At 33.4% G+C, this 23,238-nt stretch overlaps 1 protein-coding gene across 2 annotated transcripts in view; it reads right to left on the bottom strand.

Annotated features, from left to right (window-relative positions):
- Positions 1-727: 727 nt before the first annotated feature.
- The window catches only part of CERT1 (ceramide transporter 1), a 94,676-nt gene continuing 72,165 nt past the window's right edge, over positions 728-23,238 (bottom strand). The window contains exons 11-19 of one of the 2 annotated variants that reach the window (XM_081053211.1): positions 20,476-20,568; positions 19,883-19,960; positions 14,454-14,549; positions 11,982-12,114; positions 11,016-11,086; positions 8,642-8,770; positions 7,981-8,110; positions 6,893-7,029; positions 728-4,106 (exon numbers count right to left, since the gene is read on the bottom strand). In XM_081053211.1, coding sequence (XP_080909337.1) covers positions 6,902-7,029; positions 7,981-8,110; positions 8,642-8,770; positions 11,016-11,086; positions 11,982-12,114; positions 14,454-14,549; positions 19,883-19,960; positions 20,476-20,568 — 858 coding nt within the window. In that variant the 3' untranslated portion in view covers positions 728-4,106; positions 6,893-6,901. The remainder of the gene's footprint in view (positions 4,107-6,892; positions 7,030-7,980; positions 8,111-8,641; positions 8,771-11,015; positions 11,087-11,981; positions 12,115-14,453; positions 14,550-19,882; positions 19,961-20,475; positions 20,569-23,238) is intronic. The other variant, XM_081053210.1, reaches the window with a different exon arrangement.

The raw sequence follows: 23,238 nt of genomic DNA, 5'->3' as shown, positions 1-23,238 counted from the left end.
CTATGAGTCCTGCTGTAACCTAGTTAAAATAATGGCAAGAAAATCTGGAAGATACTATAAAAGCAACTCAACTTGAAATAGTTAAACTACACCTTATTTGTAGGTTATATTCCCAAGTCAAGACTAAGGCAAAAACTGCATATACTTAAAATCACTCTTTAAAAACTCCTTGAAAGTGTGCCATGAGGACATAATGTTTTTGAAAAACATCATTAGGATCATAAAGCTATTACAGAATAGTTACACTCTATACACTCCCAAGGCACTTTAAAATGATTATGTTTTGAGTTTGTAAATGAACAATGACAATAATCTGTCAATAAATTCAACACAACAGCCAGATATTTTCTCTAGCATCTCACAAGATTTAAGTAGTTGGCTTGAGGTCATGTTGTTTGGATGGTACGTACCTTGGATGAGAGGAGAGAAATATGCTCAATGCCTTTCAATATAACTATGAGGGAACCCACTGCCGGAGTTAACTGCAAATCCACTTCCCATTTCCTGGTTGTTCTAGGGCATACATTCTCTGAGTGTAACAAGTGGAGCTGGCAATATTATTTAAATAAATGAGAGACGATATATTTATGGCTAAATGCATATAGTTAAATTATAAGAGTGGATGATTGACTGGCACTGTGTTTTCATTTTAGAAATATCCAACTATATATGATCTAACTTTTGAACCATGATACATAGTAAGAAACCCACAATATATACACATATACATATGAAAAAAATTCACAGAATATTTATTATATACTATGTATTTGATTATTCCATTCTGTTCTATTTTTAAAAAAAAATAGGTCACAACTCAATGGTTTTCTTGATCCGTAACTGGGTTACAACCTACAGTTTGAATAATATTGAACTAGATTACAAGCGCTTAGCTACTCAGAGAATTGTGTAGGGCCGTATCTCAGGGTTAAGGAAAACAATCAAGCAAGCACATTTGTCCATAATATTTTAATACTTTTCCACTTTTAAATACTGATTTTAATTTTGTGATTGTAACATGGAAGATCCAACTTTATTATTTTTTAAAAACATCATTAGGATCATAAAGCTATTATAGAATAGTTACACTCTATACACTCCCAAGGTACTTTAAAATGATTATGTTTTGAGTTTGTAGATGAACAATGACAATCCAAATACATCATCTGAACAACGTGGACTAAATACTGGTGAAAGTTTTTATTTAATTGGACAAACAACTGATAAGCTTAAAGATAACCAGCACAATTTCACAAGAGAACCAGCTCAGCCCAACTAAAAATTTCTCAACAGCAATTGACACTGATGTTGGATAGGTGTACAAATTAGTTGATGAAACTGAGAAAACAGGAAAGCTATTTCTCCTTTTCCTTCTTTTGTATTCTCACACCTCCCTCCCAGCCATCCCCATCACTGGTCTGGCTGCTCCTGTAGCGATCCCAAACCTGTAGCTGCTATGATCATCCTCTACCTCCAAATCAGGAGCTCTGGATTCTAACTGAAGCACTGTGCTCTCTTGAACTGTACGGTGGGCACTCAGGGAACAAAACCCCAATAGTTTTCAAGTTTCCATCACAGTACAAAAAGTAACTGAGTAGAAAAGAGAGTAAAAAGATAATATATTTTTTTTTTAGGCTTGGGAAAGAGGAGTAGGAAATAACTGTGGATGAAAAAACATCACGTATATTCAGTATGTAGGAATTAGCCATATAGAAATAATTCTAGAGGGTCTGAATATTGTCTAAAGGGCTAGTACCTCTCCAAATTTTGAACTCTTTTAAATTCTGTTCATATTCCCCTACTCATTTCTAAATCTGGTTGGACAGGATTAACTCTAGTGAAGTACTAGTGCAGTTATCCAAAGGTAAAATGTATCCTTTCCTTTTCTCCTTTTTTTAATACAAATATTTTTAGAGTAATCATTTTATTTACAGAATAATTGCAAAAGTATATCATTAACATTTAGTGCAAATGCAACTAATGATAATTAGATTTAGATACTGCTTTGTAAACTTTCCATACCTTTGTAAAATAAAGCTATCCAATTTAGTTAAGAAAGAGTTACTTGTCTGTGTTCATGATAGTTACCAGAAATGGCAAACAGAGAAAAATTTTAGTGGGCATACAGAATTTTTTTGAAGATTCCCATTAGCGTCTGTGGTGAATAAACCTCCCCTCCCCAACCTTCCCATACTCCCACATTTCAGCCCACAGATGATTGTAAAATAAAATACATATTTGAGGTATAAACTTTTGTTTTTAAACATCACAATATAAAATGTTAACTGGTGATGTAGTAAACTGATATAATAATTTGTCTTATTTGCCTTACTAGCATTACCATCATAGGCACTTTTCCACGTAGTCAAATTATGAACAGCATTTTTCTGTAATAAGGCATATTCCATGCACATCATTTAGAGAAAGGTAAATTAAAAAATAGAAAAGATTTATGGAGCATGAAATCTGCGTGCATGTAATGTAAGCATATGTTTTTATATGTATTTTTTCTCTCTGTACAGAATAATAAATACCACTATATCTGATGCAAGTAATTCACTTCCAGGATTGTGCATATAAGTGATCAGACTAATCCCATCATTAAATTATCACCTTGCATTTATCATTAAGACTCCATTACCATGTATGAAATATATACAGGACATGTTCCACGTGACATGACTTTCTGCTTTACAAAATGGGTCTGATTTCTGTGTTTCTACAGAGATGAACTAGTCAGCAAAGCATCTACAAAATGCCTCTGATTTATGTTAAGTACATTTGTGTATAAACACAACGAAGATTTTGAAGTGGGCAGTCATTTATACTTCAATGAGTACAACTCCTTGCCTCATTTCCATGCTTCAAGGTTTTTCAGAGGCCTAAAACTAATAAAACTAAAAAAGGTATTTTACATTTAATTTCTTACAGGAACTAAGGAAAGAATTTCAGTTTGAATCACATGGAATCCTTTACTGCTCTGCTGAAGTTTATGATCAAGAGGCAAACAGGAGCACTGCTCACATTTTCTATGCATATCTTGCAACATATCTTTTAAACTGACCCAAATGAGAAGAACTAACAAATATACCTATTACTGAATACTAAAAATATTGAATCAAATGTCAAACTCAGTCTGATCTGCTTAACAATGCCATATAGCCTCTTACAAATTTCGTGAAAACATGAACTCATTTTATCCTGACCATTTCATCAGAAACTAGTTTATATCCATAAGATTTGTACAGATGTTTCTGTTTGGAGGCAGGTAGAACCAATTTTGAAGTTGCCAAATTGTGTTTCTAACAAACTGAAAAAAAAGAAGAAAAAAAAAAAAACAAAGCTGTAGCACACAGAACACAACTAAAAATACAAGAAATATAAAGATATCTGGGGAAGAAATAAAGCTTTTCACTCGCTCCATCAGAACCACGGTTCTTCATGGGAGTAAGACTACAGAAAAGGCAAAATCACAGGTTATTGACAGCCCTCAGTTATTAAGAGACACTTTACATGATAACATGAATCATTATAGAAATCAGCAGCAATGAATTCTATGATTATACAAAGCAAAAAGTCAAAAAAGTCAGAAAATTCTGGACACAGATTTGACTGTAGGCCTAAAAAAAGAACCCCATCCAGATATTTGGTACACAGAAAGCACATGCCCCAAGTGTGTTCAACTCTTGTGCTTTTCTTTTGTGCACAAAACCTGATACAACTGAGGATCTTAGGCCGGACCATACTAAATTAAAAATTCTGAAAAAGTTTCCAAAAATTAAAGCATCAATTCCTAGTTGTGATTCAAAGTCGTCGTTTTTTTTCTCTTCTAGGAGCAAGCAAATAAAAATATAGCCATGTACATGTGATTTTACATGTATTTATAGATATATGCTGAGTGCAGAGATCTAGCAGGAGAAAGCTAGTGTTAGATGTTCAGCTTTACTATTGCAACATTTCTTCATTTTTGTATACAAGGCCAAGGTGTTGGGCCACAGACAAGGCTATAGATCCTATGTTCCAGCTTAGAGCATTCGATTTTTTTTTTTTTTTTTTTTTTTAGTTTTTCCTCCAACATGGAATGTCACACAGCCTTGCTTCAGTCACTGTAGGAAAGAAAATGACAAGTAAAATATTCAGCAATATATTATTACTAACAGCTGCAAGAATACCAGAAGAGATTCCTTTTACCATCTGAATTCATGGAATGCACAGAATCTCTGTTAAAGTTTATCTTTTAAAGATTTTCACCTTTAAGAATATAAAATTATTAACTTTAAGTATTTGAAACTAATTCTATCAGCAAGGAATAAAGGTGTAAGGAATCTCTTGAAAGTTAGAAAGAAATTTAAAAGGGTAATGTGCTACAGGTAAGCAAAGGGGGAATCAACCAGAGGTCTCTGGATTTGTACCCCATAAACTAGCATTTCCTTCTTCTTAATCTTCAATAAAAATTATGCTATACAATACCATTTATCAAGAATTTTAAAAACGTACTTAGTCTATGAGACAAACTTGGTTTGTTTCTTATCTTAATAAGAAACAAATATGGCTCAGACCTTGAATTTTGACTAAGAGTTTTAAATATCTTTCAACATCCTTAACTTTATGGCATTTCTCTAAAGATGAGACTGACTAGTGAAAGTTACTATTTCTCCATTACGAAAATTAAGAATGTTAGCTTTCCTAATGTTTTGATGCTAGAATCCACTTCATATAGACATCTTCCAAAAAGTATTATGAAACAAATATTACTTTAGGTAAACAAAGATTTTCACCACATGTTAAGGTTGAATTTGGTTCTCAGACACACACACAAACACACACACACACACACCTCCTTACCCTGAAATAAAATTAAAAAAAAAAAATCTCAACCCCTTCTATCCTAGGTCACTGAAGAAGAATGTGCACACATGCACATGCATGTCACGAACACACAAACACACAGTCAGACGATTAAACAATGCCCCAAATCCAACAGTTAGAGGCAAACGCTAGTAATGTGTTAGCATGTATTTTCAAATGTTTAAGAAAATTATTATTCTTCTTAATATAGTTGAGAGCATGTTCTCTATATAATGGCATTCTGATATATTTTGCCATGGTTATCTTTTCTGCCCTACTTAGCAAGGCTAGGGGTAGAGGTGAAGAGAGAAAGCAGATAAAGCTGCATGCTTGGTCTTGGTTAGAGCAAAGAGCAACTTTTTAGAAATCTTAAGGCTTTGGGGAGAGACACCCAGCTAAGGTGACAAGCCTGCTGCCACCGTGTGGCATCACGTTTCTGGTTTATTTGACAAATACAGTGCAAAGACAGACTCAATAACAAGTTATGCGTCCAGATCTAGCCATATCAAGTCTAAAGTACAAGGTAGTCTCACAATAGCACATTGACGCAGTGCACTTAGGCCTGAAGAGAGAGAATTCCTCAAAGATCAGGGTGTATCCCAAAACACCAACCATTCAGATCACTAAGACCAAAACCTGTTTACCATTTTCAGGTCACTGTTTTTCTGGGAAGAGCTAAATATCTGGGACATCAATGAAATAACCTTTATGCTTGCATCTGACAACAAATTTAGCTGTTGAGTTTTTTTTTTTTAAAGAAAAGCATACTATGAACAGCATCATAAACCACACATAACTAAAAACATCAGTCATTATATGGTTATTGACTATATTATTTTTATCTAAAGAAACTGACTCAAGAATATAAATTTCTCAGAGAGTGAGAATGAGAGGACGTTCATATAGTATACTTACTGCCTGTGAATTATACTTTGGTAGTATCTATTAAAAATGTAAATATTAACACACACTGAGAGTTTGTAGAAACAGAATTACAGAAATGTTATCAAATGGACCAAAATGCTCAAACTCATTCATAATAGGAGAAACGCAATTAAAACTACATTGGAAGAGTATTTTTCACCTATAAAATTGGAAAAAAATTAGAAACTTTTATTTCACACATTGTGTGAGGGCGCCACAGGTAAACAGGCAGTCAGTCCAACACATTACTGCTGGTGAGACTGTAAATTAATACAAAAACAAGGTGTGTATAGTTTGCTACCTTTTCTTCAACAACAAAAAAGTGTATGTATGGCAGGAATACATTTATATTTCCTTATTCAGACATAAAAAAAAATCTCTGGAAAAACACAAGAAACTGCAGTATACACTTCTGTGCATGTGGAGGAGAGGCAAAACTGGGTGAATAGGGGGCAGAAGATAAATTTTACTGTATATATTTTCAGACTTTTGATTTTTGAACCATGTTACCATGTCACTCATTTAAAAAAAAAAAATATTCCAGCTCCCTTGTGCAAAAATGTTTAAATGCAGCATTTTTGGACAATAAACATGGAACCAACCCACACATTAACATGGGACTGGTTAATAAATTCCGCAATATTCATACAACAGATGTTAAAAGAATGAGAGGGTTTTATATGTCTCGTGTCTTTATATGGAATAATAGTCAAGATATACTGTTAGCAGGGAAGAAAACAAGCTGCAAAATAATAAGTACGGAATAAATACATTTTTTAAAACAATCAAAAATATATATGTAAGTATAAACAAATAAAAGTCTAGAAGAATATATAAGAAACCTAACAGTAATTTCTAGGAATGTAAAGACATAAGGAATTTACACTTCTTAAATGTTGTAGTTCTTTGATGTTGAAATATCTTTAAATAAGCAAGTATTATTTAATATAAGCAGAAATATAATGAAAAATAAGTTTTAAGATTATGAAAAAGATAATTCTTTATCTGGGAACATCATAAAACACAGAAACTACTTTTAACGATTAACTAAATTTTACTATCTGCAGAATCATATTAGTCCAATAAAGTTTAAAAAAAAATGTAACATATTTTCCAGTACCTGTTAATACTAGAACAAAATAGGTTTTCCTGCAGTTTTCTCTTGGACGTAAGAAGTGAAACGTTTTAGAAACTTTGGGTACTCTCGTTTTGCCACTGCCCTTAACACTGAGGCTGGTGCCCATCCTCCAGGGTTCACTGCAAGTTAAAGGAAAATTAAAACCTGTTAAGATAGTAATTCTCCAAATATGTGTGAAATACTTATTTTGCTCCTTTGCTTTTAAAAAATTCCTCATGTTGGAACAATCAGCATCTCTTAATTGTTAATCAAGTCTTGACCATTAATTCCTTAATATTAACCACCATACAAGAACAGATAGCAAATAAGAAATTATTTATTACCTTTCTAAAATGTTCTTAGTTTCCTAAATTATGCAAATATTAGTATAGCTACATTTTAGGTTACTTAAGATTTATTTATCAAACTCTACTATAATCAAACAGTAAGATTTATTCATCAAACTCTACTATTATCAAACAGTATAACTTACTCAGGCATCACCGTCTCTTTAAACACACTACGTAGCAGTTATGTCCCTGTATAACAAAGACCTGAGGATTTGATTAGATGGACTTTAATAACTACTGCAAGTAGGAAATGGGTGTAGTAAGGAACCAAAGCAACAGGGCTGTCCATCAGCAGGCCAATGTGAAAAATAAATTTATAATTAGCGACTAATAAGGACTAGGAACCAATGATTTAGAAAATGAATAAGGCTGACAGTAAGAAAAAGGACTATTACTTTCCTTTCCCACTGTTGCTTACTTCTGGGCAATTTAATGAAATGGTTCTTAAAACCATGGATATGTGATAGAGATCTTGATAATGAGGTTTTAAAATTTACTTATCAAGCCTCAGCTTTAGAAATTCTGACATAATAGTTATGGGGTAAAATTCAGGTTATGCGCATTTTGAAAGTTTCTTAACAGTTTTGATATACATCTCTCCAAATTAAAAATTACTAATCTAAAGGATAAAACCTAAAAGGCATTTGTAAATGGCATTGGTCCAAATGGTCAATTATTATGTTGATCATACTAAGAACATCTACATTACCAAGTAGCATAAACAAACAACAAAATACATACCGTTAGCTACATATGTGATCTTGCATAAAATGTTGTCCCTGCTAATCTCCTGGTTTCCCTCTGGTGGGCTTACCAAGGTTTGACAAATCATAGCGATATTTATTTTGGCACGGACACATCGATTGTTTAACTGCCAAAACAAAAATAAAAAGAAAATACCAGTATAGTAAAACCCACTATTTTGTAATCTCTACTGGTCTAACATTACATAAGGTTAACCAAAACATTAACTTATCAAAATCTGCAATGAAATCTTGTAAGCACGAAAAAATAATACCTGCCAAGCTGATATGACACCAGAAATGATTTTCCCTCCTCTTACGTAGTAAATGGAGCTAAATCGAGGTAGAAACCACAAAGGTTTGCCAGTAGTTGATCATGACTTGAGAGGTAACTGAGAAGTAGCCTACACATACTACCCATAAGCTGTCTCACCTCACCTCAGAACAAAGGAAAATAGCCTTGCTGGGATGTTCACAGCCATGATTGTGGTCCCTCAGGTAACAGGGGCTATCCTGTTCCAAGGAGCCAACATAGAATAAAATCTAAGAATCATTAAATCAAAGACATATGTGTGTGTGTGGGATACGTGTTTATCACTTTTGCATTATATATTTAGCTTTATATTATACAACTATACACATTTACACAATGTACTTACAGGAGCACTGTCGTGATCTACAGAAAAATTACAAACTATCCAAGTTTCAGGGTCATTTTCAGTCAAGGCTGGTATCTTTCGAATGGCAGAAAGATATAATACATCTCGCTGAGAAGCAGGCCACACTCTCTGTGAAAGAAGTAAAGATCTTTTGAAAATTTAAACTACTTTTTATTCATATGTAATATGGAACTAAGAGAGAAACAAATGTAAAACCAATAAATGTCTTAGTTGAAGGTAAAATCTGCCCAATTTTAAATGAAAAGCATCTGAGAATACCCACTGAAGGATTCATTACGAACACTGAGTTAATGGCTTTGTAGGACGATATCAAAGGAATAACGTTCTGTTGCTTTTCTTTTTTAAAAATTGTGGTTTTATATCTATCTATCTATATCATAAAATTTACCATTTAAAACATTTTCAGCTGTGCAATTCAGTGGCATCAATTACATTCACAATGTTACATGCCAACGTAAACATCACCACTATCTATTTCTAAAATTTTTTGTCACACCAAACAGAAACTCTACATCCATTAAGCAATAGCTAACTTCCCATTATCCCCTCCCACAGCTCTATGTAAATTGTTCAGACTTTAAATCAAAGCTTTTAAGAAAAGAAGAGTGCTCCTTTGATATCATAATCACATTTGAGGAATTTCAAATCAGTTAGATGGAATCTTCCAACTTTATGGTAGTCAAGGAAAAACATACACTGTTGGAATGACATAAAACCTAGATCTCAGAAAATTGGGACTATGTACTTTTAAATGAGAGAATATATGCAGTCTTTCCTGATTGTTGAGTATAATAAGTAGTCAACAACTTGGTGCCAATAGAACACAAACTTGCAAAAAAGTGAAATGGTTTACCTTTTAGATACAAAATTTCACGAAGTTGACGAAAAGTAGTATTGGGGAAATGTTTGTGAAGCCAGTAATAAATGAAAAGTTGACCATGTTAAAACTAATAAATATAAATCCAAAAGGATGGTAAGATAGACATTTTAAGAGTGAGAATGACTTAAATATCAGAAGGCGAACCAGCCCTCTTTAAGACCATAAAATAAAGAAGCCAAATTTAAAGAGAAAAATGTTGTACAGTGTTATCGAATTTTGCTGAAAAAAGTATGCCAAGATAATTTGTTTATTCAAATAATTATAATTGTAACTTAAATTTTGTTACATATAAACTACATTATTTTAATAATTTTTAGTTTTAGTTTTCAAGAAATAATCCTGATATAACACATACTTGCTTTTATGTCATATCTGCTTCCCCTACTATTTACCAAGTTAAATACTGCGGCAGATTGTTCTCCAGGATCAATTATCTCCAGATAATAAGATTCTTCTGCGTCTAAATTATTGGTCATTTATTTTCATTCCAAATTACAGGCAATTGATATTTTAACATCTACTAAATTTTAGATTTCAGTTAGACTTCCCAAATCTGTATGCCGAAATAGAATCTTCATCGTTACATATTTCTTGAGCAGCTACTGTGTATTATACAATGACGCCTAGCCCATAGTCATTAGATATAAGACAAAATGCCTCAGATGACAGGACTGAGCTCAAGAAATACAGAGCAAACCTCAAATACTTTCTTATATTCAGCTCAATTTAAAAAATCACTTGAAAAAGGGAAAAAATAAAGTACTTGCTCAATCATTGCATTTCTTATATAACATACAGTGTTGCTTTTTGGTGGATCGCTCCAAAATTTTGATTCATTTTATTGTTCTTTATTTGAAATATTATTTGGCAATTTTCAGAAGGGGAACAGAGCAGAATAAGGTAAGAGAAATTTTAATTCTATAAACTTAAATATCTAGATGAGCAGAGGAAGAGATGAAGTGAAAGGGAACCAATTTAAGCCACAGTTTCTGTGCGCACAGGCACACGATCAACCTCCCAATAGTCATGTTGAGCAAATTTTCCTTGCTTTCAGATAACCCGCTTAGATCACTTTCATATCTATTAGTCTTAACATAGGCTAATAGCATACTTCCCACTACATTATGTGATTCACTTCCGTATTTGATAACTATCATTTATCACCTATAGAGACTGGATCCAAGAAAAGTCCTGAAATATGGATTTCAGGGTTTTCTTTCTTAGACTTAAAGTGTGCATGACTAACTGCAGATCTTTATCAAACTGTTTCTGGATATTTCTCAGGTTCTTAGCTGCAACCATTTCTGCTTTAAATGTGCTGATATACCTTTCAAATGCATGACATTCATGAATTATTAATAGAATCTTTGGATCTTTTATGGCATTTAATTTCCCGCCAAAATTTACTTTAGAGAATTTACATGTCTCAGTATAAACTACAGTGGAATCTTTTTAGGATAAAGAGATATTTACCTTGTGTGTTTGATAAATGATGATTGCATTATCAGCTAATTTTTCCACCACATGAAAGTTTTCTATAGTTGCTGAAATGAAGAGAAAATATTAGTAGCCAAAAAAAAATTACCTTTTCCTAGAATATGATTAATTTACCTATATTGAAAGTCAATTACAAATGAACATTATGGTAAAATGAATGGGATTCTGCTTCACCTAGGCTAAGTTCAAATGGAAGGTAGTTAATTAATATCTAGTATTAGGGCTATAGATGGTGGCTGTGAGACACGGATCACCAGGGAATCTAATTTTCTTTAGTCTAATATCTAGCTTCCACAGCAAGAAAGCAATTCTAATCACCACTGCATTACGCAGGGACAAATTACTCCCTAACAATATGACCCCTCCCTACAATCCCTAATTTACTAAAGTTGAATGCATTGTTCTATCTAGGCTTAGGTGACTGCATTTGTGGGAAAAGAATGTCAAATTGTCATTGATAAACATCTTATGATGTTCAGAAGTATCTATTAGATTGGTGCCTAAGAGAAACAACCTTCTACCTCCCCTCCCCTGCAAAGAATAGCTGTAAACCACAGCAGAATTCATCTAGGATTTACCATGGAAACAAAACAGTCTAGGAAAATAGTAGATGATAAAACTGAAACTTTTATTTTAGTCCTGACTTTTCCACTAACTAGTTCTGTGGCCGTTTACTAGTCACTTGACTCATATGCATTTTACTTTATTACCTATCTATGCAGGATGGTTGAAGTATTGGATCAAATGCTATAATATACTGAAAAGCATTTTATACAGTGAAAAGTTCTACTTAAATGTAATGTTTCATCAGTTCTTCAAATGATTTTCCAGATATTTTCTATACTAACTTTGTAAATTATAGATCAGATGCAGAAAACCAAGTTGGATATATTAAATTCTAAATAATAATTACATTAAAATATATTAATAATGGCAGCTTACTTTCCCAATCATTGCGAACGTCAACATTCCAGAAGTAATTGCAGACCTCGTGTCCTGTAACACCTTTAACTGCATGGGTAGCTTTCAAAGGATCCAGGACAATTCCATTCTCTTCTACTTCTCGTCTATATACCTACATGGGATACATTTAAAAACTTGTTGAAAAAATAAAAACCAAACTCTTAAAGTATAAGCCTGAACACATGTTTTTAAATGTAATGGCTTTTTAGGGTTTTATTTATGAAAATCTCTTTATGGAACATAAATATTCTGCTAAAATAAATTTTAAAATTTCTAATTATTAACACATACAATACACAAAAATATTTAAAACTACAAATCCAAGGTAAGTTTCAACTATGAAATGCATGTGTGATGATGAATGACTAATTACTGTGAGTTGTTAAAAAAGATACGTCAATTTAAATCAGGCACTATTTACTGAACATTCTCAGACTGTTCAACATGGCTAAGAAGGCCAAATAAACCTGATTAAAACATAATCTCCTTAGGGAAACTGACTTAAGGCAGCGTTGTTCAATGATGTGTCCCTAGCATCTAGAACAGTATCTGAAACACAGTAGGCAATTACTTGTTGAATCATCGATTGAAAGCTAAAATGGAATAAAGATCTATGCTCTCTTCCTTTAAATATGAGGTTGCATACCTCAATTGCTGATTCAAATTAATTATTTAAAAAATATAGAGTGTTTGCTATTTTAGAAAGCTCTGTAATATTGAAGTTCTTTTGACAAATGAATAAACATGTTATCATAGGGAGAATCAGCTCTCAATTTATGAAGTGCCTATGGGTCCAGATATGGTTAGACATTTAACATATAGTTTCTCTTTCACAACCTCCTCACCAAACTCTTTTCCCCACATGCCTATCTATTTGTTAATAGGTCTACCATTTTGCTACTTACCCAACTGGAACTCTGTAGACTTCTGATCCCTTCTCTCACACTTCATCACCTGGTACCTGATGCTCTCAGGTGGTTTTCTTGGTCTCTCCTTTCTTCCCTATCAGCTTAATCTTCTGAAAATGTTACTTTGCATACAGTGGCTAACGTACTGCTACAAATGACAGACTACTCTCTTTAGGGAGCTATTCTATGCTCCCCAGAGCCCAGCCCCCATCTCTCTCTCATGTTGTGGCCTGTAGAAGCACATATTCCCTCTTCTCAGTCCACCTGGAGGGACTTGGGACCATCACTCCTGGTTTCTGTTCACCCCCTAACTTCCTGGAACTTCTCCAGGTGGAAAAAGCAACTTATCTGAATGGTGAGTACAGAGGAGGGCTAGGCAGGCTTGGACCAACACCTTTTGCAGATAGCATGCATCCTGGTCTGCTTTTGGGGCTTGCTCTTGTGGGGAAGGCTTGTAATTACCCAGCTATGTCAGCTATTATGATTAGAGATCTGAAGTAACATATTAGCAAGACCCGCGGCAGCTGGTCTCTATGTAATCCAATCAACTTATTAGAATTATAACTAACATTTTGCTATCTATTTGCCTGCTCCCTCTTATTTCTTAATTTGTTCCTTATTCAGGAGGAGGGGAAATTCCAACATCTAATATTGTATCCCATTTGCTAGAATAATTCTGATCAATACAGTCTATACAAAACTCTTGAATATTACCTTTCAAATTTTTGCTCATGTATTTTTTGTCTAAAATGCCCTCACCTCACCTTTGTCACACCTTGTTTCCATTTCCAGACAAGGTTCAAATGCTTCTCCTTAATGTAAAACAAGCTAATTGTTTCAGATCAGAGAGATCTCTTTCTTTTCCAACTTTTCTCCACCACTCTTCTGTACTCTTCATTCAATTATCAGATGGAGCCAAGTCAATATCCTTTTTCCCCAACTAATGTTTCAGCTTGGAGGCAGTCCTATTAAATATCTTTTTATCTTTAGTATAGTGCCTTAGGCATGAGGTAATCTAAAATTTAGTGCTGCTGCTTTTCAATCCATCTCTGAATCTCTTGGTCCTTGCTCTTACTCTCTGTCTCTTAAGTTTAGGGGTGTGAACAAGATTAGCTGACCAATGTCCAAATATTTTAAAAAGGTACAGTGAGAGAAAGAACAATAAATGAGTTATAGACCAAGGAGGGGAACACAAAGTGCTACCTGGGCACAACGTTTAGTATAATAAAAAAAGACAGAGAGAAACATCCAAATAAAGAGCCATTAGCTAACTGTGACCTGTTCATATCTAAACTGCAAAATAGTATGTTTTTCCATGGCCTAGGCAAAACAATGGTTTATGCACAGATTTGATCATAAAGAAATTATGTAAAAGCTAAACCACAGAAACAAAAAGAACATTTTATTTCTCAATATCTGGTACTTCTTTGAGCATATCTAATTTGTTTAAAAGTAATTTAAATGCTATCCTTATATCAATAGTAATAATAATATGACTAACAGAGCTGCAATTAGTAACCTATTACATTTCACTGGAAATTACCTTCATTTCTCCTTCTTCTACAACCAACTGCCAGTTGGCATCTCCACCTACATCCTGTAATGAATAAGTCATGTGGTTCTGCACCATCTCTTCAACCTTGAAAAGAAAAATAAAGCTATAAGAATTCACCTCCAATTAACAGCTATGACATAATCTCTAAAACAGAATGGTATTCAGTTTACTTCAATTCATAAATGATGTTCTTAGAAAGCTGAGCAACCAAACGCACAAAGGTTAGTAGATTTTATACAGTGTTGAAGAGTTTAGTCCACATTCCAGGTATCATATCTAGGTTAACGACAGGAGGGAGAAATGCAGGGAAGGAAGATGCTTCAATTAAATAACATATAGTGGGCCTAATGTGCATCATGTGATCAAAATAAGCATTTTCTGGAAAAAAAAATTCCTTCCTTTACCGTAAGATGCTTCCTTTCAGAGTCTTAAAGCATAAAATCATGGAACACTACGGTAAAAGGAGCACAAAGAGACCATCTAGTCCATTGTTCCTATATTTAAGACTACAAAGATATTAGCTTGTTATAAGTCAAGATTTCTCTACAAAAAGATACAAAACTTTCATTATTTCATCAATAAACTCCTCTTTTATAACGAACATGAGCCAACTTAAAAAATAATCAACCTCCTCATTTATTTAATTCCAATATCATTGTTCTAAATTCTTTTAGGGACAATGCTAATATTCATATATGCAAACATTTACAAGTAATCACCTTTTAGTTCATTCTTTTAAAATTTCTAACTAACTTTCTCTTACTGAAATTTAAACACCACCTCTGTTTTTCTTTTTTTTTAATGCACCATGGTGTTTTTTTAAAATAAATTTTATTGGGGAATATTGAGGAACAGAGTGTTTTTCCAGGGCCCATCAGCTCCAAGTCATTGCCCTTCAATCTAGTTGTAGAGGGCGCAGCTCACTGGCCCATGTGGGAACTGAACTGGTAACCCTGTTATTGAGAGCTCACGCTCTAACCAACTGAGCCACCTGGCCGCCCCAAATAAGCCCTACTTTTAATGGATTATTTGTGAAAGAATATGAAGGATTTTATTCTGTTAAAACACAGAGAGAATTCTGTTTTAAAAAATTTTAGTGCCATTTAGTGTTTTTGTTGTAAATACAGTATGCAGGTAATTGTGTTTGTGTTTGGGAGATTATTCCTGAATTAGTTATTTCAAATGTATGAAAAATAAGGTGCCTTTGATTTGTGTTCTCATCCAAAAGAAACCAGATTCCACAAATATAAAGTGATAGGAGGTAACATAAGTTAAAACAATGTACAGTAAGCACATTTAACATCATTTTTCTAGACAGATGAAAAACATGATATTCCTATCACAGTTACCACTGCGTCTATGGAAGTTTTCAGTCTTCTGCTCTTATTTACTTGACTTAAGAAAGCTTGAAAAAGTCCAACAAAGAAACACACAAGATCTATTCAGTGCTGTGCTTGTAGGAGATTAAAGAAACAGAGGAAGTACTTAATTACTGCAGTAATCATCTCTGCAAAGCCTTCATCATGGAATCTTTATCCAGTAGGGGATCTTCCTCCAGGTAATAACATTAAGGTCAGCAAGAGAGGTGAGTGATACAGGCAAAATCTCACTATAATGAATTTTATGTTCACTGCAATAAAATACGAAGTAGCCAATCTTACCACAGGGGTAGAGACTTGGGCATCTGTAACCACATAGACTTCAGACCTAACCTAACGATCCATTTACTGTTTTCAGTTATGACTCTATATATCAAAATTAAGTGGGAAACAAGGGACCATTAAGTTGGATGATGAAAATAAACACAAGCCGAATTTACCATTTTATTAGGCTCAAAATTTGATATACAAGGAAATAATGTTACTAGAAACACCTGCTATTACTTAAAAAAAAAAAGACTGGATCAAAATTATTGAAGCAGGTTTCCCCTGCTTTAATAGTATCTGCATGTTTTAATTAGACTAAATATAATTTCAGAAATCATGTCCTTGATTTTTTTGGACCTAGAGCTGAAAATTATGAGCTGACACACATAGCATCTTCATATTAAATGAACTATAAAAAAACGGAATTAAAACACATTCGAAATAAAAAGTGATGGTATGCTAATTATAACCTTTTCTTTCACCTCACATTTGAATCATTCAGTATGCTATTTTAGGAGGTTGTCTAATTGGATTTTTTCTAACAGTATTAATACAGCATTAAAAAAAAAAATTGCCCTTTGATGAAACAACCAAATTGTAATGAACAAAATTCTACCGAACAAAACTCAATCTAGGAGTTTTCAAACACAGCTCAGATCTTTTTCTCTTACAAATGTGAAAGGAATGCAACTATGCTTATTATTCGAGTCACAGAGTCTTAGAGAGATTTGCTGGATAGAATAATTAATAATAAATTAACGTATACTGTTAATCCAAAAGAAAAATGGCCAAGGATATGAATAGTTAATTCACAGAAGAAATGTAAACAGCCAAGAAGCAAAAATATCACCTTTAGTGTATCAGATTGGCAAAAATAAACTGAATTACAATATTCAGCGTCAGTATAGCAAAAGAAAACTGAGCTCAGAATGTAGCTGGTTCAACTTTTCTAATGAACAATTTGGTAATCCAAATAAAAATTACTTAGGGCTTTGTCCTAACAATTCTACTTCTAGGAATATATTTTAAGGAAATAATTGCGTAAGTGTACAAAGACGTATATATAAAGATACTATACATACAAGGATGCCCGGTTGTACTACTTATAATAGAGACAAACTGAAAATAAACGAACTGTGAAATATTGGGTGAGTAGGTAAACTCAATATACATAGATTTGAAAGTACATAAGGAGATCTAGACCTGTATTTACTGATGAGAAGACGGAACAAATTATATGTTAAAAAAAAAACAGCTGGTTACAAAATCGTATATACAGAATTATCTACTTAAGTTGGAATAGACAATGATGCTGTATGTATTTATCAATATGTGCCTGATTTTTTTATATGTGTGAAAATATTAATAGTGATATAGTATTTTAATTTTATTTAGTTTTTAGCTCTGCTCTAATTAGCATGTATTACTATACAAAAGGGAGGGGTGAAACAATTATCACCACAATGTATTACTATGGACATAAAGTGGTAAAGAGCTTTACACAGAATTCTTTTTGCAATGATGCTCACCAAAGACTGACCTGCAGATGTACTGCCCACACTGATTTTTTTTTTCCAACAGAGGATTTTTTTCTTTTTGATCTTTAAGGTGACATCTTTAGATGGTAACTGTGTTATGCAAATAACCAAAAAGATCCATTCATAAACCCAAGTCCTTTCTACTTTCTGTATAATTTGATTTAGAGCTGCTTCATTCCCAACATCTGTCCATCAGACAGATTCATGATCTGCTACTAGTTTCCTCCCGCGTTTCCCTGAAAATAAGACCTAGCCGGACCACCAGCTCTAATGTGTCTTTTGGAGCAAAAATTAATATAAGACCCGGTATCATCTCCTCTCCTCTCCCTCTCCCTCTCCCTCTCCCTCCCCCTCCCCCTCCAACTCATCTCATCTCATCTCATTTCATATCATGTTACTTTACATTATACCTGGTCTTATATAAGATCCGGTCTTATTTTAATAAGACAGGAATCTGATCAATCACAGCATCATCTATTAGAAAAAAAGCCCACTAGAAAGACTTTTCTTAACTTACATACATGAGTTACACAAAAAATTAGGTAAAAAAAAGTAAGCCACTATTTAGCACAAATCTTGTAAAAATCTAGGCACGTGCTTCTCAGTGCTATATTCACCTGAACTTGAAGGCTTTTAGCTGTTCTACAGCTGCAGCTAGGGCCCAGGTCTGGGTCGTGAAGCCCTGATTCTTAGGCACCTATTAGTTAGTGGTTTATAGTCTTTCCTTTCTCTCATTACATTTTCTTTGTTTATAGTCTGTGTGTTCCTATAGTTTAAGGGGAAATATTGACCAGTATTGATGGGTTTTAGTTTGTTATTTTACTATTTTAATGCAAGGTGGAACATGGCAGAATAAACTAAAGTCTCCCAGTATTATTTAGTTTTATCAGTGATTTATTGTAAATATGAGTCACTTTTTAAAAAGCATATATAAATGGATGAGCAAAAGGTAAAAATTATTGTTAATAAGTTTGGCTACAGGTGATTTCTGATAAATTAACTCATATCTTTCTTAAAAATGTTTAAGGAGAAAAAAGCTACAGAAGTCAGAAAAACAATTTGATCCTTAAAACTTATTTTCTTCTTTATTGCATAGTCAAAAACTAATGTAAATTTTATTCACATGTGTAAACTAATAGAAATTTGTTTTAAATTATGGCTTTTAAACACTTTTATTTGAATACTGATACAGAAAAAAATGACATAGATCATTTTGATCAGCTCAAAGGAATTATGTTATTATGTTAATGAAAGCTCACACTTACTGAGCACTTACTACATGAGAGGCCTAGCTAGATAACAGAAGTAAAGCACAGAAGAGTTAGGAAAGTAGTCCAACATCATGCAGCTAACCAGGATTTAAACACAATCATTTTGACTGGGAATTCAGGTCTTATGATAACATAATGCAATCCAATAAAACGCAATCACTATGAAGATACTAAGTTGAACTGCAAAGATGTGAAGATAAAAAAACCTTTTTTCCAACTAATGCTGATGCTAAAATATATTCCTCCAAATATTTTATTCGGAGGGCAGGGACTGCAAGCATCCAGCTTCCTGTCATAAATTTCTAAATCCTTACTGATGATGCCAATGCCAAATGACCAATTAAAACCAATTTCCATAGATTTAGCATAGAAACAGCAATATTAATTTATAACATTCAAGGATAATGTGCATAAGGAAAGTACAACCTGTTCAACATTATAATGGTAATGAGACAAATATTATTTAAAAAATTATTTCCTGTTCACCTGAAACTAATGTAAAATAATACTGAATGTCAACTGTAATTGAAAAATAAAAAGGATTAAAATAATAAAAAGTTATTTCTCTCTTGATTATGAGATATTTTAAATTAGAAGTGAGACTTCTAATTAGAAGTTGAAACCTGCTTTTATGCTATAAAATATCCTGTAGACCATATCCATCAAAATTGCTGAATCCTGTCTGAAGAAACAGGTATTACATGATATTTAAAGACCAGGTAACTTCAACTCCTATATGGCAAAATTCCAAGCTATTCACAATGGAGGATGCACCGGGCACTTGCAAGCCTGATAGAGGAACTATTTAGTAGACAAGGAAGGACTTTTTAATTGCTTATTGTTATTATTTAAAATTTAAAACCAAAACAAGTGGCCTAACCAAAAGATTTCTAGGAACTGGGAAAGCAGACTGAAATACAGCACAGAAAGACTCAAGTCAACTCTGTACATTCATACAGTACCTGGGAGCTGAATCTGTGAACATCGTCAGAGGCACTGACTAGATCAATGGAAGACATGGAGGAAGAGCGACTATAGGGCTACCAGAGACAGACAAAGAAAAAACCAAGTAATCAGAACAAAGGCACAACAGAGCATTCAGTACCAACTTCCAAACACAAGATAAAGAAAGAGAAAACAAAGCACTATATGAAACAAGCTCAGCAGCAAGTGCTGACTTCATGCACCTAGTATGTGTTATGCTCCAAAATCTTTCTAAAAAGAATGCAGTGCTTCCAATAATATAAAATAATACCACTTAACCCCAAAGAAAAAAGAAATTTAATATAACTGGCTATGCTTCTGCTTAACTATTTTGGACTAGTCACTCCCTATTCACTCCCAAGCTGCTTTTCCCCTTGAATAAAAAAGAAAGAACATTATGTTCAGAAGACTTCTAACTGTTTTGAAGGATGTATATAGAAGAAAACATAGTATCAAAAAATCTCATTACTTAAATTCAAGAAAAGGGAGAAAGCTTATACAACAAGATAGTTCTATCCACAGTGAAGCACAATACAACATACACTGTCAGTAAACTCTGACATTAGCTTACCTTTTGGACAAATCTGTGAGTCCCCACAGAAGAAAAGGCATCTCCAGAAACCATGGGTGTAGGCCAATGTAACCTGACCTTTTCGCTCTGTGACTAAGAAAACACATAATGTTAATAAGATGAGATGGTTTTTAAGTGTGTTTTGCAGCTAAAGAATGGATATAATCTGAAAATACCAACATTTAATTATGGAACACTTTAATACTTATAAATATTTGAATTATGAAACTACTCTAAAGATACAAGCCTTGCCAAATCCTGACACTTACTTTATGTATCTCAATTAAATCTCTTTTGGACTCCATAGCTTTTACTTTAGAACAGGGCTTAGTTTTTTGCTTTTGTTCCTAGACAGACTCTCCAATACCAGCATGGCATCATTTATCATGAATCAATCCTAACACTGATTTTCTTATCCAAACTCTGGCCAAATTACTCCAATCATTCTACCTCCTTAGGGTCCTATAGGAATGTATCATTTGAGCCAGTATCATTATTTGCTTGTTATGTTCCCCAAAAAACTGTATCATGTATACCTTTGTCTCCTTTCCACAAAGGTATTCTGTCTTTATCCCATCATCTCACTCCTGTTGAGCTGCCACTTAACCTACTTCTTCCTCCTCAGCTTGCCTAGCTTCTCCTCACTTATTCAACAAACATTTACTAAATACAATGTATGAGAAACTCTGCTAGGTTGTATGTATGCTCATTTTCTACCTATGCAGAAGACAACTGGTAATTTCTGTTCAGCACTATCTGAACATAGCTTCAAAGATCTTGTTTCTTACCACTTTATTGCACATATCTTTCCTCATGTTAGTAAATGATGTAAAACAAACCATATAAACTCAAAAATGTATCACTAAAGCATACCTACCGTGTTTCCCCCAAAATAAAACCTAGCTGGAGCATCAGCTCTAATGTGTGTTTTGGAGCAAAAATTAATATAAGACCTGGTCTTATTTTATTATAGTTTATGACAAGGTCTTTATAATAAATAATAATATAATATAAAATATAATATAATGTAATGTAATGTAATACAATACGATACTGGGTCTTATAATACCCGGTACCGGTCTTATATAAGACTGCGTCTTATATTAATTTTTGCTCCAAAAGACACATTAGAGCTGACTGGCTAGGTCTTATTTTCAGGGAAACACGGTATGTAGTGGTTGTGCTGTTGAGAACCCTGTGCAATATCTACTGCATACAATGAGGGGAATAATCTGAACGTTGGAAATGATTTCATGGATTACTGAAGCTTAATAACTCTACAGCATTAGCACACTTCAATCCTCTGTCATATTGGTATATCTCGTTATTAGGAAAGGAAAATCATGGTCTGTTTAACAATTTGCTTTGTAGAGTATCTACAGAGGATCAAAAACAGATTGGAATTAAATGAGTTGATAGCCCCATAAATATTTCTTTTTTCTAAAGCTTATAGTTTTCATTGATTCTCTTCAACTCCAACCCAACTACTGTTGATATTCAGGAGAGTAGCATTTTAGAGTCAGAAGGGATGATCTGAATCATTCTGTCTAATTCCTTGTTTCAGATTAGAAAACCAAGGCCCAGAGAATTAAGTAATAGATACATACAGTCAGTGGCAAAACTAAGAATAAGAATGAAGTTGTCTTGATCTCACAGTTCACTACTCTTCCTATAACATATATTAGATTAAAAAAAAACAGCCAAGAAGCAAGCAGTTAGTTCTATGTTGTCTTATTCTCTATAATAAACTGTTCATCAAAACAAAACAACAACAACAAAACAAAAAACTAATCACAGTGAAGGGGAAAACACCCCTAAAAAATCAAACACAATGATGTCATGTAGGATAATACTTTCAGCATCAAAAATTAGAGCTCATTTAGGAACTAAAAGTTTCCCGTCTTACTGAGTGCTGTGTAGCATCTTCAAGGTATAAAAAAATGACTAATAAGCTTTGTTAGTATGACACGAACTTTTTATCAGACTTAGAAAAAAAAGATGAAAAGTGAACATGAAAAGCAGTCACTGTTGGTAGTTAGACCAGTAAACGAGCATAATGGCCATGACTGCCTTAGCAGTGACAGTGAATGAACGTGTCAACATTTTTATGTAAGTTAATCTGTAGTATAAAACTGGTAACATGATTTATTTGCAAGTTGCTTAAAGTATTGGGAAAAGTAACTAAAATTCACCCATAAGTACCACCTAGTGGTAATGCGTGGTGACTGCATTGAAGCAAAGGATCAAATTAATCTTGAAATTAAGAGTGAGAGGATTTAAGAAATATTTTCTTTCAGTTTCCACAGAAGCTAGGTATAACTCCTGTGAATTTAATTATGATAAAACACTGAGCAAAGTTAAAAGTGGGGAAGCAACTGAAGGTGAAGGTAGTGAAAGCAATAAAGGAGTTAATAAAAACTGAATGGCACTAATGTAGAAGAAAAATAAATTCTTGGTCATACTCCTTCTGAATTTAAATGGCACTTGGTGGTAAAGAAAAATTCAGAAACTGTTTTACTCAGAGTGAATATATGCTTTATATTAATGAAATGTTAATAAAGTTGGATACTGCAAGGGGAAAAGGCAGAGTATTTTCATTTAATTTCATGTTAATTATGCATGCTTCCTTTAAATTATCACTGGTCTTTCTATTGCTTGGAAATTGATCAATGAAGGAAGTGACTTAAAAAGAATCTTCTACATTTGCGACTCAGTGTAGACACATTTCATTTTCTAGGTCATCAGTTTCACGATTTTCAAATC

This window comes from Rhinolophus hipposideros (assembly GCF_964194185.1).
Source record: "Rhinolophus hipposideros genome assembly, chromosome: 7".
NCBI classification, from domain to species: domain Eukaryota; kingdom Metazoa; phylum Chordata; class Mammalia; order Chiroptera; family Rhinolophidae; genus Rhinolophus; species Rhinolophus hipposideros.
The sequence above is the reverse complement of the archived record's forward strand: the minus strand, read 5'-3'. Positions and strand labels throughout refer to the sequence as shown.